We start from the raw sequence: 15458 nt of genomic DNA, 5'->3' as shown, positions 1-15458 counted from the left end.
AGGTCAACTCGCCCGTTCGACGACGACGGTTACGTGGGCTACGACCCCCGACTCTCCTCCCAGCGATTCGAATCGAAAAAAGACTCATGATTGTTGTCAATTTGTAGTTATTGACTATCAGATCGTCGATTCGGTCTCCTGATTCAATCTCAGTGTGGAGCAGCAAGAAAGATGAAAATAGAGGAACTTCTGAAAATTTCAATCTCCTGCTTTATCTCATTATGCCCAAAACCGAAAAAAAAAAACAAAGGTAATTGGACCTGTTGACCCATCCTGAATCGGCTCGTTTCTAACGGGTCGGGTTAGGTTTGATTCCCAAATTCAAAATCCTTCTACTCGACCCGACTCATCTCGTTACATTTTAAACTGGTACGGTCTGGTTCCTCCAAATTTGAGCCCGGCCGAACCCGTGCCCAGCTTTAGTAGGCACCATTACTTGTGGAATGTATATTCCACGGGTTTCCTTTCCTTGGTGGCTGCAGATTCGAGTTTTGTGGTTTGGTAGAGGAGAATGGAATCTTCTTCGTTTCCAATTTGTAGGCTTTGTTTGGTTGGATCTCCAGTGGTTGCAAGAGGTGTTGGTTCATGGTCGGCGTCGACTGATTTCCAAGGGTTTTTGGGCTTCTGTTTGTACGCGCTCAAACTTTGGGTTGGGCTTTTTCGTTTTGGGGTCCATATTTCGGTTCTACGTTTAATTGTAATTAGGCCTCTCTTTGTACACGTTTGCTTTGTTGGTAATGAATTTTTCCTTTCACAACAAAAAAATAATAAATACAAGTAGCAGCCCATTTGCTGGTTTCGTGTACTTTTAATTCTCTCGCTCTCTGTACTCCAAAAAAAAAAGACCGCAGCGATGCATTATTATTATTGCAGCCAATCAGGTAATATTCTGCATGGAGATTTTATTTTTGCAACAATTTAGTTTTCGACTAGCATAAATCATATCTGTGTCGAATTGGAATCTCGCGGGTGGATCCTAACAAACAATTTGATATATCTTTGTTTTGTTGAATTTATGCCCACCAAGTGTTTGTTACAATGCCTCGTACGAGCAACTTCGGAATAATGTGCGCAAAAAATGAAGGCTTCCACTTCACCCTAGCAATTTATGCAAAAAACAAAATTGCCCATGATCCTGAAACATTGTGTGAATTGCAGATTGATGGTGCAGGTGTGAGCATATATTGCAAGTAGATTAGAAGACATTCAAACCTGTATTTTCTATGGAGAGGAGGACAATGCTATTCTGGTAAGGCGTAGAATCAACGTAGTTTTGACGGGCTACTACTCTGTTGGAGAGCGTTTAGAAACGGTTACAGTTATGCTTGGCCGGAACTTACTCTCAGTCAACCTACCTTCTTTGAGAGGTTTTTCATCAGCAGCAGCTGGTTTTCTTAGAAGTGGAGATACATTGAAGCAAAATAGGGTATTCACCAAAGAAGATGTTTTGGAGTACTCAAAAGTGAGTCATGACTCTAACCCTCTGCATTTAGATTCCGAGGCTGCTCGAAATGCTGGATTTGAAGATCAACTGGTTCATGGGATGCTTGTTGCTGCCCTGTTCCCCAAGATCATATCTTCTCATTTTGTAAGTATGATGCTCCATAATTTTATCCTCCCTTCTCATGATTTGTTGATTTGGTTAAGTCCTGTCATTGGCTCATCGGCTTGGAACATTTCTAACATTTATCGCCGAACATTTTCTTTTTTCGGTTGCATTTGTCGAGAACCCAAGTTCTAATTCCTTGATTTTGTTGTGGTGTTTCCAGCCCGGGGCTATATATGTTTCCCAAAGCTTGCATTTCAGGTTGCCTGTCTATATTGGAGAAGAGATAGTTGGTGAGGTACAAGCAACCAACATAAGAGAACAGAAGAACAGATATCTGTAAGCCACCTCATTCCTTGCCAAAGCATTTCTTCTACAGTTTGTATAACTCAAACAGAGACCGACTTAATTGGTTTTTGACTGTTTGGTTCAGAGTGAAATTCAAGACGGCATGCTTCAAGAATGGTGCTACCGCCATTGACGGTGAGGCTATGGCCATCGTGCCTACACTGGCTGCAGAACAAGCGAGTACTTTGGAATGACGGAAAGTCGGTTCAGGCCTACAACACTGACTTGCTATGAAATTAGACACTCAGCATGTGAAGTTAGCATGCTGTAAATCAATTGAAGCCTTCCATTTGTTTGTTTGTTTGGTTTAGGCTAATGAGCCATCCCAATTGCTTTTCTTTGAATAAAAATCAAATTTTTTGAAAGCAATTTTCGCACACCCTTTGGTTTTTCAACAAGTCGAAGAAGAATCAAGGGGCGTAAATAAACATCAAAATTGTTTCCTGCATTTACTTTGCTTAGATGGTTCTCCAGAGTTTGATTGTAATTGCAGTTACTACAGTAGCCGAAGAGCCACCGAGGGGAAGAATGTCTGCATTCTACTTTGCTTGGATGTTCCGAAGAGTTTGATTGTAATTACAGTTACTACAGTAGCCGACGCGCCACTGAGGGGAAGAATGTCAAAAATGCAGTGTCAACATTTCTAGTGTCATAAAACTTGGAGTTGCAGCTGCGCAATCATCCCGAATCATGTAAACAGATACGAGCGATGCAACCGCGGCTAAACACCCCTCAATTGGTAAAAGCTGATGAAGCCACACCGAGAGACTTCAAAATTTTAATTGCCTTATGTATACAAAACCTCTGACGAGAAATCAACTCAACAAAATTTCCTTTTCCTCATGGCATACAAAATATTCTCCTTCACTTAAGCAGTTAGGTTCTCTCTTCATTGAACACCCGCATCGTCAAATGAAATTTCATTCTAATCGTATGCCGAGCTCAATCTGGCCTGACCGATCAAACCTCAGTAAAATTCCAGCGTGCCATCAATGGTGGCAGATGGGTCAATTGCAATGCAGGTAGCTTTCCCCTCCGAATGCAATTGGGGTAAGTTGTTGGCATCCTTGGCCGGAACCCCTTCTGCAGTCCATAAGGTGACATGCGGCCACTCATTTTTAGACACTACTCTTTCGCCTTCGACAGACCCAAGGCTGGCTTCAAATGCAGCCATTTTATCCGAGAAGAAAAGCTTAGTTATATCCACAGGGACCGTTTTGTGAAGGAAGGTTCCGTAACTAGCCACGGCAGTAACACCATGACTTCTCTTGTGTGCAAGAGTAACATGAGCCTTGTTAAGTTTATCCAAATGCTTGTCTTTGAGGAAAGCTTCGGCTTCACTATCTTTTGCAGCCAACTGCACGAAAAGAAAAAAAGAAAAGAAACACGAGACAGATATGTCATCATAATCTCACTGCATAAGTGATGCGACTACGAAAAATAATTGAAAGTGAACATTAACTTACGCTATCAAGCAGACCACTGACTTCCATAACAGGCAGGCTAACGGCAGCAAAGACAATGGCGCCGAACTTCCTCTTCCCAGTATCTGGAGTTTTGTACTCACCTTTTGCGACTTTTTTCAGCTGTTCTGACACTTCCTTTACAGCAGACTCAAAAGGAACCTGAGGTCATTAAGATTGCACAAGAAGTTTATTTAGTGATCTGAAAAGTTAATGGTTCATCAAGTAAATTCCAGAGACGTTTAATATAATAGAACTGGAAAATGTGGAATCAACGGCTCATAAGGTAAAAAAGAATATGCAAAAATGATACCGACCTGAACAGAATTAAGATACTCAGCATTGCCAAATAAAATATCCCGCAACTGTTTCTCCCATTTAGCCCACTCCTTTGCATAGGTTCCCTTGGTCGACTCCAATCTGAGTACAGGTTTACATGCAAGGAGGTAAGGTTTTCCCACATGAAAGCGGACACAACAGAGGTTAAACGACTAGGAAAATTCTAAATGTCATGCTACTATGGTACACTGTACGCAAACAGCTAAAAACTTAACTTCATTGAAATTCCAATTAAGTAGGAAACGAAAATGAAAATGAAATAAGTATCTCCGTGGTGCTCAAATCTAATTTCATGTTATAGTGTCCAAACGGCTAACCTTCCATGTTTGGCGGTGTGAAGCTTGTATAGATTTATTCCCTCCTCCAGAATATTCTTCACGGGATCAGGTAATGGATTCCTGGGTATGCAAAATAAATCCCATGACATTAGTGTATTGCAATGCAAGAGGGGACAAATATAAGACTTCACATTTTACACAAGCAAATCCCCATAAAGTTAATGTAACTGCATGGCTAGAGAGGAAAGATACAAGCTTCATACAACCAAATAATATACCTCATCCTATGCTTTTCATATGTTATGGAATCAACCACACAAACCAATTGGATTATCTTTTCCTCTATCCATAACACAGTTTTTTAGACAGTCTTATAAGGCAGTAAGGCAGTGAACACAATCTTTTAATTCATTAGTAAAATAAAAGGAAACACACACACACACACACATATATATATATATATATATGTATGTATGTATGTATGTGTGTGTGTGTGTGTGTGTGTGTGTGTGTGTGTGTGTGTGTGTCACTAAATACTTTTCGTTGGAGATTACTCATATGAACTGAGAATTCCCCTTAATCCATATAGTAACTACAATCCACCCACCCATAAATTAAGGCATGCAAAGAGTGCTCCTAGCAAAAACCCCTGCCTTACCAGGTGCGTGATTTAAATTACTATGAACAGTTTTCCCCTCATATTTATCATTATCAAATAATAGAGAGCATTACAGAAAACAACCAATACGAGAGGTATCAGGAAACAGAAACTACCTATCAGACTTCAGCAATGGCATCTTGACAAGTGAGCCAAAACGCTCAACTAATTCCCCATCAAACTCTTGGCGACTCTGAAAAATTTAGACAAAACCAAATTCAGAAAAATGTAATGAAGTTAGGTGCATCTATAGAGCATGGACCAGAGTACATAATTCATGCCTTGCCCTCGTAAAGGTGATAGAACATTAGCAGCACATAGCCAGCATTTGGAGATTCCTTGTCAAGGTTTCCCTTCAGAAATTGAGAGCATGTAAGTATGCAAATAAATATAGGTGTCTCAGATCTATGAAGAAAAAGAACATGAGAGAATAAAATGCATACTGGATGATTAGCACGTTGAAGCACCCGAGACATGAAAATTGCTAATGCATCAAGAGAAAATGGATTTGAATCGGTTCCTGCAAATTAAAAGATCACAATGTAAAAGCATATCCAATGGCCTCAAAATCATTTCCTAAACTACTGAAGTACATTCCATTCATCTTTAACCACACTACAAAGTGAACTGGAACACAACAAATAACAGCCTCAGGAGCAACAGAACCTTCAGAATCAGGCACAACTGGAACCGCGGAGGCCCTAGTGCTGTTGCACATGTGTTCAATCTGCAAAAGAGAGACGAGAAAAATGGCAGTGTAATTATGATAAACACAAATCAGTTTCGGTTTGATAATTAATAAACAGTTTAATCAAAAAAAAAAAAAAATCATTCATATCTGGAGATCTTTTTCATGATTCCTTTCAATTGAGTAGCCACCAATCTTGTTGGACAAGACGTCCTTTTTAGTTCCTTTGGGTTACCATTTTTGGGTTTTATTGTTTGTTTCCGGAACATCACCCCATTTAGGGTTTAAAAGCAATCCACTTTTGCTTATTAGTCCTACAGAAAGTGACTAGCACTAAGCAATACAAGTTTTGGTTAGGACCTTGGGCTACAGATCAACCTCCACACGGTCTGCATGGAACACTACTTCTGGATTCTCATGAATAGATTGTAGAACAATCCTTGAAGTGAACCCCAAAAGAAAATTACCTGTCTCCATACTTCTTCATTTGGGGCATTCTTGTCTGCAAGAATTATGGAATATGGTTTTTTCTTGCGCTCTTCAGCAACCTTCTGCCAATATTTTCCTGTTAAAAGACAATAAACAAGTAATCTTAATGTTAATAAGTCCTCCAATAATCTTTTGACGTACTAATTCATTAAGCATCTTGACAATAGGATACCAGTGGATCTATTCTGAAGGATACAGAAGTTTCGATATGAAGGTACGAACAGTATAATGAGAAGAAGCCTATTAAATTCTACGTATTTTTAACTTCCAATGTTTATAGAGTTTGAGTCCAACTTCAACCAATTGGCGATGGGTGGAGAGTACTAATATCTTTTGAACTACCGTGCAAGGCTTCACTTTCCCAAAGTGGGACAGTACTCTCATTGGAGGTAATAAAAGATATGAACAATAAATGAGAAGAAGTCCTCAAATTCTAGATATTTTGAACTTCTCATGAAGCTCAATCATATTGCGTAGGTAAATCCCTTGCATAAATTCAGCACCATGGTCAAGGATACCTATGATCTGCTGGGATCACCTGATCAGATTCTTACATAGAAACTGCTAGTTGAAGGATGATGAAGGATAACTATATTATGAGCGCATGATGAAGAAACTGCTAGAAACCTTCAATGTCAAAAAAAATGTAATTTGAAGTGTTCACAAGAGTTGTTTTTCTAGGTGCTTCAACAACAAAATTACCTTTGATAAGATCACCCATCAGGCTTTGAATTGGTCGATCGTCTCCCATTCCTCCCGGGTCTTGAAGTAGTTCCGTGCATAGTGCTGACTTAGCAGAACCAGGTAGTCCTGAAAATTCCAAGCCAAGAAAGAAACATCAGGAAATGCATAGAACATATGCTTTGACTCCCATAAACCATTACCAAAGAGGGGATAAATAAAAATATAAGAACCCAATCATATTCACCGTCAAAACAATTATAAACACCCATATGTAAATATAAAAGCAAATACCCATCAAGAGATATTCAGATGAACAAGGGCACACTGCCAAAGAAGTATAAAAAGAGAAATATCGAAATGTAAACATGGAAGTTGATGCTTCCCAAGTAACAAAAAAGTTGCACGATGTATAAGTATATACAAAGAGATATCTTTCAAACGTTGTTTATTGTATTCATGAGAACTTTCCAACGTTCCAAAACTCCATCGATTTGACACAATCTTACCAGGAAAGAATACAATCAGACCCTCAGCCTTTGGGATAGTGTCCCTGCCTGAGGCACTGGGGCTTGATGGTGCAACCTCCTGCTCCCTCTCAAGATCACCCTCTTCATCTCTTCCTCCCTCAACAATGGCCAGGAAATCTTCAGCCCTTACAAAGTTTCCAGCAGATCCAATGAGAGACTGATTCTGTGGACTGCGTTTTGCATACTGTTCAAGAAAAGGCTCAGCCTCACTGAGGTAAACTGATGATGAAAGCGGTTTGTTTCCACATTTCCTTCGTATGTACACAGCCCTGAGCATGAAGGAACAAAATTCTACCAGGTAAGAAGAGATGATCACAAAAGTCATAAAAGCAAAGAAAATAACAGAGTAATGTTACACAAATCACCATTCATCAAGCATCTTTCTGAGTTCCCTCTTCTTTGGTTCTGAAGTATTCCATATTTTCATTTGCCTGTAATGACAGACGCAAAGTATAAATGGTTAAAAAAACAAGATTTTGTGGTACTAGCATGCTAAAGAATAAGAAAAGCACTATGGGGTCTCTTTCACTGCAATAAATAACAACCACACTAGTTTATAACACCATATTGTTCATGTCTCCACTTAAGTAACATCTTTTCCAACCAAAAAAAAAACTTATGTAACATCTTAATATATGTGTGATAAATAATGGTGACTAGTGACTAAAATATACTCATTTTAAGATGTAAAATGTAAGATAACCTGAGAACCTCACCTCTCGTAATAGGTCTTGTAAGCAGCTGTACCTTCTTTAAAAAGAATTGACAAACCATTGCGAATCAAAAAGGTTCGCAGCTGCAGTGAAAGATAAGCAGAATCAATATTTAATTCTTTGAACCCTTGTATGATGATTCGAACATTGATTGGTACACATTACATCAAAAGTAAATCGAATGAATAAGTAATATGCTCATAGAGAAAATGAAGAAATCAAGAGATGTAGTACCAAATGATAACTGTCGGAAAGCTTAAGTTGTTAGTATATGATATGAGTGAACAAATTATTCATACTCTGACACACCACCGCCATGCATGAGTTCTCTCCACCAATAAAAACTACAAAACACTCTACCCAACAAAGGAAAAGAGGAAACAATTGGAAAACAAAACAGCGAGTTACAAGATCCAGTAGACAATTGGTACTTCAATTCAACAGTTCGTTTCTGCCACTTCCATTTTCTTATTTAATACTTTACATCCACCATATACCATATTAAAACATAGCTAGCCTACTAGTATTTTCATTCACTTTAATCCCTTCAATAAGGAACACACTAGTTGCACTATTTTGCTTCAGTCGCCATACAGAATTTATGTAAGAATTCATTATTGTCAGTAAAATATTTTAGCTGCTATCCATTTGATTTAACCTTGCTAATCCAGAGGATATAATCTTGATTAGATACTATTATTATAATAATGTACCACCTTCATAGCCATTTTCAAACAAAAGAAAGGTCTATTTATCAGCCTTATATGGTGAAAAGTATTCTTCTAATAAATTTGACAGGAAAAAGAGAACAATCACCATACTATTTTTGCTTCCTTGAGGGAATTTTATGATTACATACTATTCTACTAGGATAGGACTACATACCTTGTATGTAAGAAATTTCAGTTTTATCATTAAGTTTGCATCTTCGTCAGCCAATCCATATTTTCCAGGCATACCACTGTTACCATCTTCCACAATGCTGCTTTTGCCTTTTGCGATCTCAGCAGCTCTCTCCTTGCTTGCCTTGAATAAATTAATGTCAACAAAAAAACCTACAAATATTAAGCGTATCAGATTCAGTACTGAATAAACGACTCAAGAAAGCAAAACAAAATATAAGGCAAACCTATTCTTCTAAGGTGTGATATATGCTTGCATCATTCATTAAAAGACACATGCATTATAGAAAGGTTCACCGAATGTTATGGGGGCTTATAGTTAAGAAAAAAGCAGTGAAAGATTGATTCTCGACCTTCAGTCTAACCAGACTTATGCCTCACTTGTACCAAGATAACACCAAAAAGATAAAATAAAATCATTGAAAGGTTAAACAAAATAAGAACCAAAACCCTATGTCCAATGTGCATACTTTCAACGACCATTATTGAGTAGGCAATCTATAAAACATGTCCATTGTCCAGTACAGAAATAAATATTAACTGGTTATAAGCGTGAATTTTTCCGCTCAGCAAGGGTTTTTTTTTTTTACCTCGATATAAAGGCCACAGTCCTGGCTTAGACCTGAAATGCACCAAAACGTATGCTCAATGAACCCAAGACGTGTAAAAAATTAAAGTAAGAAGAACAAAAATATAAACAAAAGTCTAGCATTCAAAAAGAAATCTCAAAATAACATAATAGAGATTAGAGAGTGAATTTGAAAAATACCTCATCTCTTTCTGGTAACGCCTGAACGCAGAGTCACTATGGACATGGATGACCATTTTATAGAAAAGGTTGTCATTTGATATGGAATCAATTTTGTGGTAGTCATGGTAACATTTAAAGGCAGCAGGAAAACGCTTTTCTTTCATTAAACGAATCATTTCCTGATTCAATAAATAGAATATTATTTACAAAGGGATAATTGTAGATCAAAACTAGCAGTTCACAGTGGATTGTATGTAATAAACCATTAAAAGAATATGTGGACAGAGATGCATGCATTTAAGATTGACTGGATATATAATTTTTTTAATGGTCGACGATTGACTGGATTTCGTCTGTAAAATTTTGTGGACGCTATTATTTCAAGAAGATTGAAATGAAGACTAGAATGACCTGCAATTTGGTGGTAGAAAAATCTGCAGGATGAGATTGCAAAAGTTTTGATAGCACAGATTTATCTGCGTTTCTGGAATGGTCGTCACCAGCTCCAACTCCAAACCAGTCCGAATGGTCAGGGCAAAAAGAGGAGCCAACACCCTCAAGAAGCGCTTTTATTTGCTGCATGAGGATTTCAGAAAAATTATTTAAAAATAGTACATCTACATTCTAATATTGTTGATAACATCAAAGCAATAGAAATCTCATATCCAAACAATAACTATAACCTGCTTTTCACTCGACCTATTTGCAGCACAAATATCTCTTGCGCTCGGTCCCAAATCAAGACCCGCTGAAACATAGAGTAAACCCAGTGATGATCTAAACAATGAAAAGAAAGCTTCAAAACTGACTAGCATTCCCATGGGTCAACAAAATTATCTTCAAGAGGGAAGTAGGAAGAACTTTTTGAATGGATTGTTAAGACCAGGCAAGTATAGCGCAAGGCAAAAAATTGTTTGCATCATTAAATGTAATGGAATATATTTGGGAGATAAATGGAAACAAATTAACATGCAACAACAATTTCAACCTATCATTTTACTTTTTGTTAGCAGAAAAATTCATTTAGGTACCAAAAAGGGAAAGAGAGACAAGAGTTTAATAAGTTTCAAGTGAATGTTGTGGCTGAATTGGAAGAACAACACACCCACAAAAAAAACTCCAGGTTAAAGTGACCTATAATGCGCACCCCCCCACCACCCCCCCCCCCCCCCCCAAAAAAAAAAAAAAAAAAAAGATGAAGAAGGAAACATCATACCTCCATCCATTGGTGGAGGAGGGAAATCTTTCAAGACTTTTTCCATATGTTCTAAGCTTTCCTGGCTTACAATACGAGCAACAATGCCCTCTAAGATTTCACCCTGCTCCTTTACATGATCTTTTGAACCTGCAAACAGTATTACAATCGAGTTCCAAATATCACAAATACCTCTTGAAACCAGTGTCCAACTGGGGATAACACAAAACAAACAACAAAGGGAAATGGAAAATCTCATTAACATGTTCACCTTTCGGATACACAATCATCAATACCCATTTTATTCTAAATTTATTAACAGTATTCATGTTCCGAATAATTTTGTTCAAAAGCCTCTTTTTCAAGTGATTGACAAAGCTTTAGTGTTGCAATATACTATAAACACAATGCTTCTATAACTTCGGTCTTCATTTTTCCCTTTATCCTACAAAGGTTGTTTAACAGGCAATACTTATGAAGAGGTAAGCTAACAGGCATCACTAGAAGTGGGAATCGAAATTAAAGCAAATTCGCTGAAGAGTTTACCTGGTATAGATATATCTGCAACTTCATTAAGAGCCATGCATACAGGTGTTGCAGTTCCTTCTTCGCAGAGAGCATCAAAGGCAGCAAAAAATGATGTCACTGATTTCCTTTTGTAATACACAAAGAAAAAGATTCATCAGGACTTCATTAATGATAAAATTGCAATAACTATAACAAATCAACTGTCCTAATGCAACTGCTCCTTTGAAATACCCGAAGATTGTACTAACTTTAGTATGAAGTTAACTGCCTAGACTGAAAGCAAAGAAGTTATTATCTTTCAAACTTAGTATGACTAGAAAACATAACTGCCATGACCATAACCATTCGTGTGACATGGAAATTACTGGTTGTCACCTTGTTGAGAACAGCCATACATGATTTGTTGGTAGGCGCCATTTTCTACAGAAAGCAATTATCTCAGGGGTTGAGTAGAACTTTGGCTTTCCATTGCCCAAATCTGTGACTGCCGTCACCACAGCTGTTTAATAAATAAAAAATCACATGAGCTTGAAAATCTTTTTGCGAATGTTGAGAAAAGGCTTACCCATCACTTGAATCAAATACAAGTGATGACAAGTGCAATCACTACAATCATGGTTCCTTATTCTGGAAATTCAAGAAACAATAAACGACAAAATCCTCCTAAAAGACAAACAAGTTTAGAGTCAAATTTTAATATAATTAAAATGGGCATTAATAATATATGACGCACTGGAAAAGCCAGGGGAGAGACACCATGCATCTGACTTTACAGAGTACTTTAACACAATCCACAGGAAAATGAATTATAAAATAGTAACTCAGTACCAAAATCTTCTTTCGGGCGTTGTCCATGGTCTCCTAGAACAGCAGTTACGAGTTCCATTGATATGCACATACGATTCCTCTGAAATAGTGACCAACAGAAAAATTAGGGGAAGGGAGTAAGAAGATTTATTCAAGCATAACCACCGGTGACTAAGTTATTAAATAAACAAATTTAGAAAAGGCTGAAATCTAAATTCAGCCAAAAACCAATACTTTGATCAAAATAGTTAGCCTCTCTTGAGAATAAATTTTTTTATTTTTAAGAACTATCACAGTCAACCTTAGATTTGACTAAACAAGCACAGAAAGGAAGAAATTTATAGCTATTAATGAAGATCAGTTTTCTTTATGTTCAGGTTTCTCATGTGAATAGAAAACCTCAAGGAAATCATTAAACTCTTCTTGCATTTTTGGTGCTTCACGTCCCCATGCCTCCCGAAACATCCGTCCAAGAACAAATACACCTACAGCCGTATATCTGTAGTAGAAATAGAATATTCAGCAAACCACGACTAACCTCTATAAATAAGTACAGAACAAGGAAGAAATGCAGACATAGTGGAAACATTCAACACATTAAGTTTCAAGCAAATGTTTTCCTCGATCAGATTTTTTCTCCAAAATGGTTCCAGAACTTGCTCTGTAATCAGATTCATTTGAGTATTCCAATTAGTGATAAAGTGGAAACATCCAACAAATTAAGTTTCAAGCACTGGTTCCAAAAATGCAGATATAGTGGAAACATGCAACACATAAAGTTTCAATCAAATGTTTCCCTCGATCAGATTTGTTCTCCCAAAATGGTTCCAGAGCTTGCTCTATAATCAGATTCATTTAAGTATTCCAATTAATGATGACATAAGCAATAGAACAAATTTACTTAATAAAAGTTTACAGTTAAGAAATTCGTGTATTGTACAAATTACAAACAGTATTCTAAGGAATACAATGTCCTTTTTGCTTGTGCACTGCACACATCAGGCCCTTCAAGACATGAGGTTAAAAAAGAAACTACAAGATATTTAACACAACTGACTCCATTGATCTTTTCGTTCATTGAGTAAATAATATAAAAAGGATGGGAAGAAATGGTCGTCTTGTGCATACATATTCCCAAAGCTGTTTTTGGCATATGCCCCACCATTATTACCGGCGTACATAAAAAGAGACCCCGAGTGTTTAAGTGAAACCTGCAAAAAGTTTCATAGTCAATAAATTCTTCATTTGAAGATTAATTTAGTAAAATAAAAACAAAATTGAATCAACCAGAAAACTGTAAATCTAAGCAAGCATAAGCAACTGGAGGCTTCCCAACTCTTACGAGAGAGTAAGAATGATTGCTAACATGAAGGCCAACAGGTAAAATGTCCATGCAGCAAGAAAGCAATTCAATAGCTCATAAAACACCCTTACCTCCAAGGTAGCCAAGCCGTTAGATACCATCTCTATCATCCTTGTCCTAATCTGAATAAAGAAATAGTCATCAGACAAGTATTCAGATAAGATCCAAGAATAAATAAACAATCTCATCATTATCTAAAGGCAAGTAGCCATTTAATCACATCACTATTCTATAAAATATGAGCACATTTCTATTTGTTTTCCTTGGCTATATAACGTAATCCAGTGACGCAAGCACATGCTAGTTGTTGGAGAAAAAACCTGCATAGCGCTATTGATGTTGGTAATTCCCATACAAGAGACACAAATGGATAAATATATTTGAAATTGGAAACGCATGAAGAGAAATATACCTCCCCATCTGTCTTCTCATTTTCAAATTTGGGATAGAAAGTAGCTCGTATTTGCACCTGAGCATAGGTGGAGTTGTCCACAGTAAAATTTTCCAACAGATTACCATTGAACAGCTTACTTAAACCAACTCTGGTTTTTGGAGCTGCTGCTCGTTGAGCTCCATTTCCCTGGGTTCCAACTGTACTTTTATCAACATTTGATTCAACTTCTACCGCCTTAGCTCCGCTCACTGTCCCATATGATTTTGGCATCCAAATTCCTTTCTGCCCTTGAACTGGACCCTGATTTGCCAATTGGACCTTCCCAAACTGTGTGGGTTCAACTGAAGGATTGGCCTGTCCATTGCCTCCAGTAAGACTCAACTCACCAACTCTGTAAGTGACAGCTGCTGGAGAATCCCCAGTGGACGTGGACGGGCTGTCAGTCTTTTCCTTTTGTGTCCACTTTTGTTCTGTACACCCACCCCTTTGCTGCAAAGTAAACCAAACATCTCAATCATACACTTAAGCAAGGCAATGTTCAACTAAAGTAAAAACAACCAGTCTTCACCACAATGTATATAGGCCGTGAGGCTCTTCACTTTATCAGGAGGCAATGTCATTACAACTCCTAAACCGGGACCAGAACCGCATTAAGATATATACAATCACTCCCGCGCAATGTATAATACTGCTATAATTTTCCTACTACTACAGAAGAATACCAAATATTTATATGGGCCGAACCAAGTTTTCGCTGAAACTAATATCACACTACAGAAACAACCATACAGTCCCGAAATACCACCCCGAATTACAAAGCTAAATTCATCCAATTTAACCATAATTGGCGAACGATCAACTTCCACAGCAATAATAAGCAATCTCCGCCAAACATTTACAAATGGAGTGCATAACAACACGGTTCGAAATTCACAAATCGCAATTAACCGATTCGCAACAAAACGTTTCGGCCAAGAAAATTACTCAGACGACGATCAACAAACCGAAACCGCCACCAATCAAATTTATAATCATATTCAAAGTAAACGAGCTGCAAAAAAAAAAAAAAAAAAAAGAAACAGAAAATGATCGCCGAAATATACAAAAACAGCGTAAAAAAGAAAAGTCAAATTAAAATAAGATAAAATTGGTACCTGGTTGTAAGGCATGGTGGAATGGGGGAGAGAGATGGAAGAGGAGAGAGAAAGCGAGGGAGGGAGAAAGCGAGGATGGGCGGAGGAAGGAGAGGAGGAGCGGAGCAAGAGGAAGGTTCCGGAAACGAAGGCGGACGAAGACGAGAGGGGAGGAGTGAGAGTGAGAGCGAGAGCATAGATGATTCTCTGCGACGCCCACATATGATTGCTACACTGGACGTGCCACCACTATACGGTTCTATATATATATATATGAGAGAGATAGAGAGTTTCCTAGAGAACGAATGCGGATGAGGCTGATGAGCCCGCCAAGTGGACGAGAGAGAACTTCTAGGTAGCAGCGACCGGGTTCAGGGGAGAGGCGCAATGAGTTTTGGTGTTCCGCAAACACAATATTGTGAATGGCGGTATTTCAAAAGGAAAATTTTTAACTTTGAGATTTAATCAAAAAGATAAAAATGTGTTGTAACTGGTATGTGAACCCTTAAAAAGGAATTGTAGTAATCGTCTCTCAATTTTAACCTAATTAGAGTAATAGTTCTTCAACTAAAAATTTATGATTATTAGTCCCTTAACTCTTTAAAACATGCAACTATGATCATTTTCGTTAATTCCGTTAGAACTTTCACCA

At 37.8% G+C, this 15458-nt stretch overlaps 2 protein-coding genes across 2 annotated transcripts; one reads left to right on the top strand and one right to left on the bottom strand.

Annotated features, from left to right (window-relative positions):
- Nucleotides 1–1182: 1182 nt before the first annotated feature.
- On the top strand, nt 1183–2259 carry LOC137741727 (hydroxyacyl-thioester dehydratase type-like protein). The gene is made up of 3 exons (XM_068481440.2): nt 1183–1588; nt 1770–1885; nt 1980–2259. The coding sequence occupies exons 1-3, from the start codon at nt 1322–1324 to the stop codon at nt 2086–2088; spliced, it is 492 nt and encodes a 163-aa protein (XP_068337541.2). The 5' UTR covers nt 1183–1321; the 3' UTR covers nt 2089–2259.
- Nucleotides 2260–2416: 157 nt separating this feature from the next.
- Nucleotides 2417–15241, bottom strand: LOC137741726 (tRNA ligase 1). Its single transcript, XM_068481439.2, has 27 exons — nt 14828–15241; nt 13692–14162; nt 13351–13401; nt 13045–13127; nt 12316–12415; nt 11938–12016; nt 11485–11608; nt 11128–11234; nt 10603–10731; nt 10070–10134; nt 9798–9962; nt 9405–9565; nt 9226–9257; nt 8619–8788; nt 7737–7816; nt 7386–7451; nt 7000–7289; nt 6512–6619; nt 5788–5885; nt 5299–5359; nt 5076–5152; nt 4914–4985; nt 4749–4825; nt 4014–4094; nt 3675–3777; nt 3361–3519; nt 2417–3251 (listed from the first exon to the last, which is right to left on the bottom strand). Exons 1-27 carry the CDS (start codon nt 15026–15028, stop codon nt 2862–2864), a joined length of 3600 nt encoding a protein of 1199 aa, XP_068337540.2. The 5' UTR covers nt 15029–15241; the 3' UTR covers nt 2417–2861.
- Nucleotides 15242–15458: the final 217 nt, after the last annotated feature.

This window comes from Pyrus communis, chromosome 11, assembly GCF_041283825.1.
Source record: "Pyrus communis isolate YQ-2024b chromosome 11, ASM4128382v1, whole genome shotgun sequence".
NCBI classification, from domain to species: Eukaryota; Viridiplantae; Streptophyta; class Magnoliopsida; order Rosales; family Rosaceae; genus Pyrus; species Pyrus communis.
Note: the sequence above shows the minus strand (reverse complement) of the source record. Positions and strands in the feature narration are given on the sequence as shown.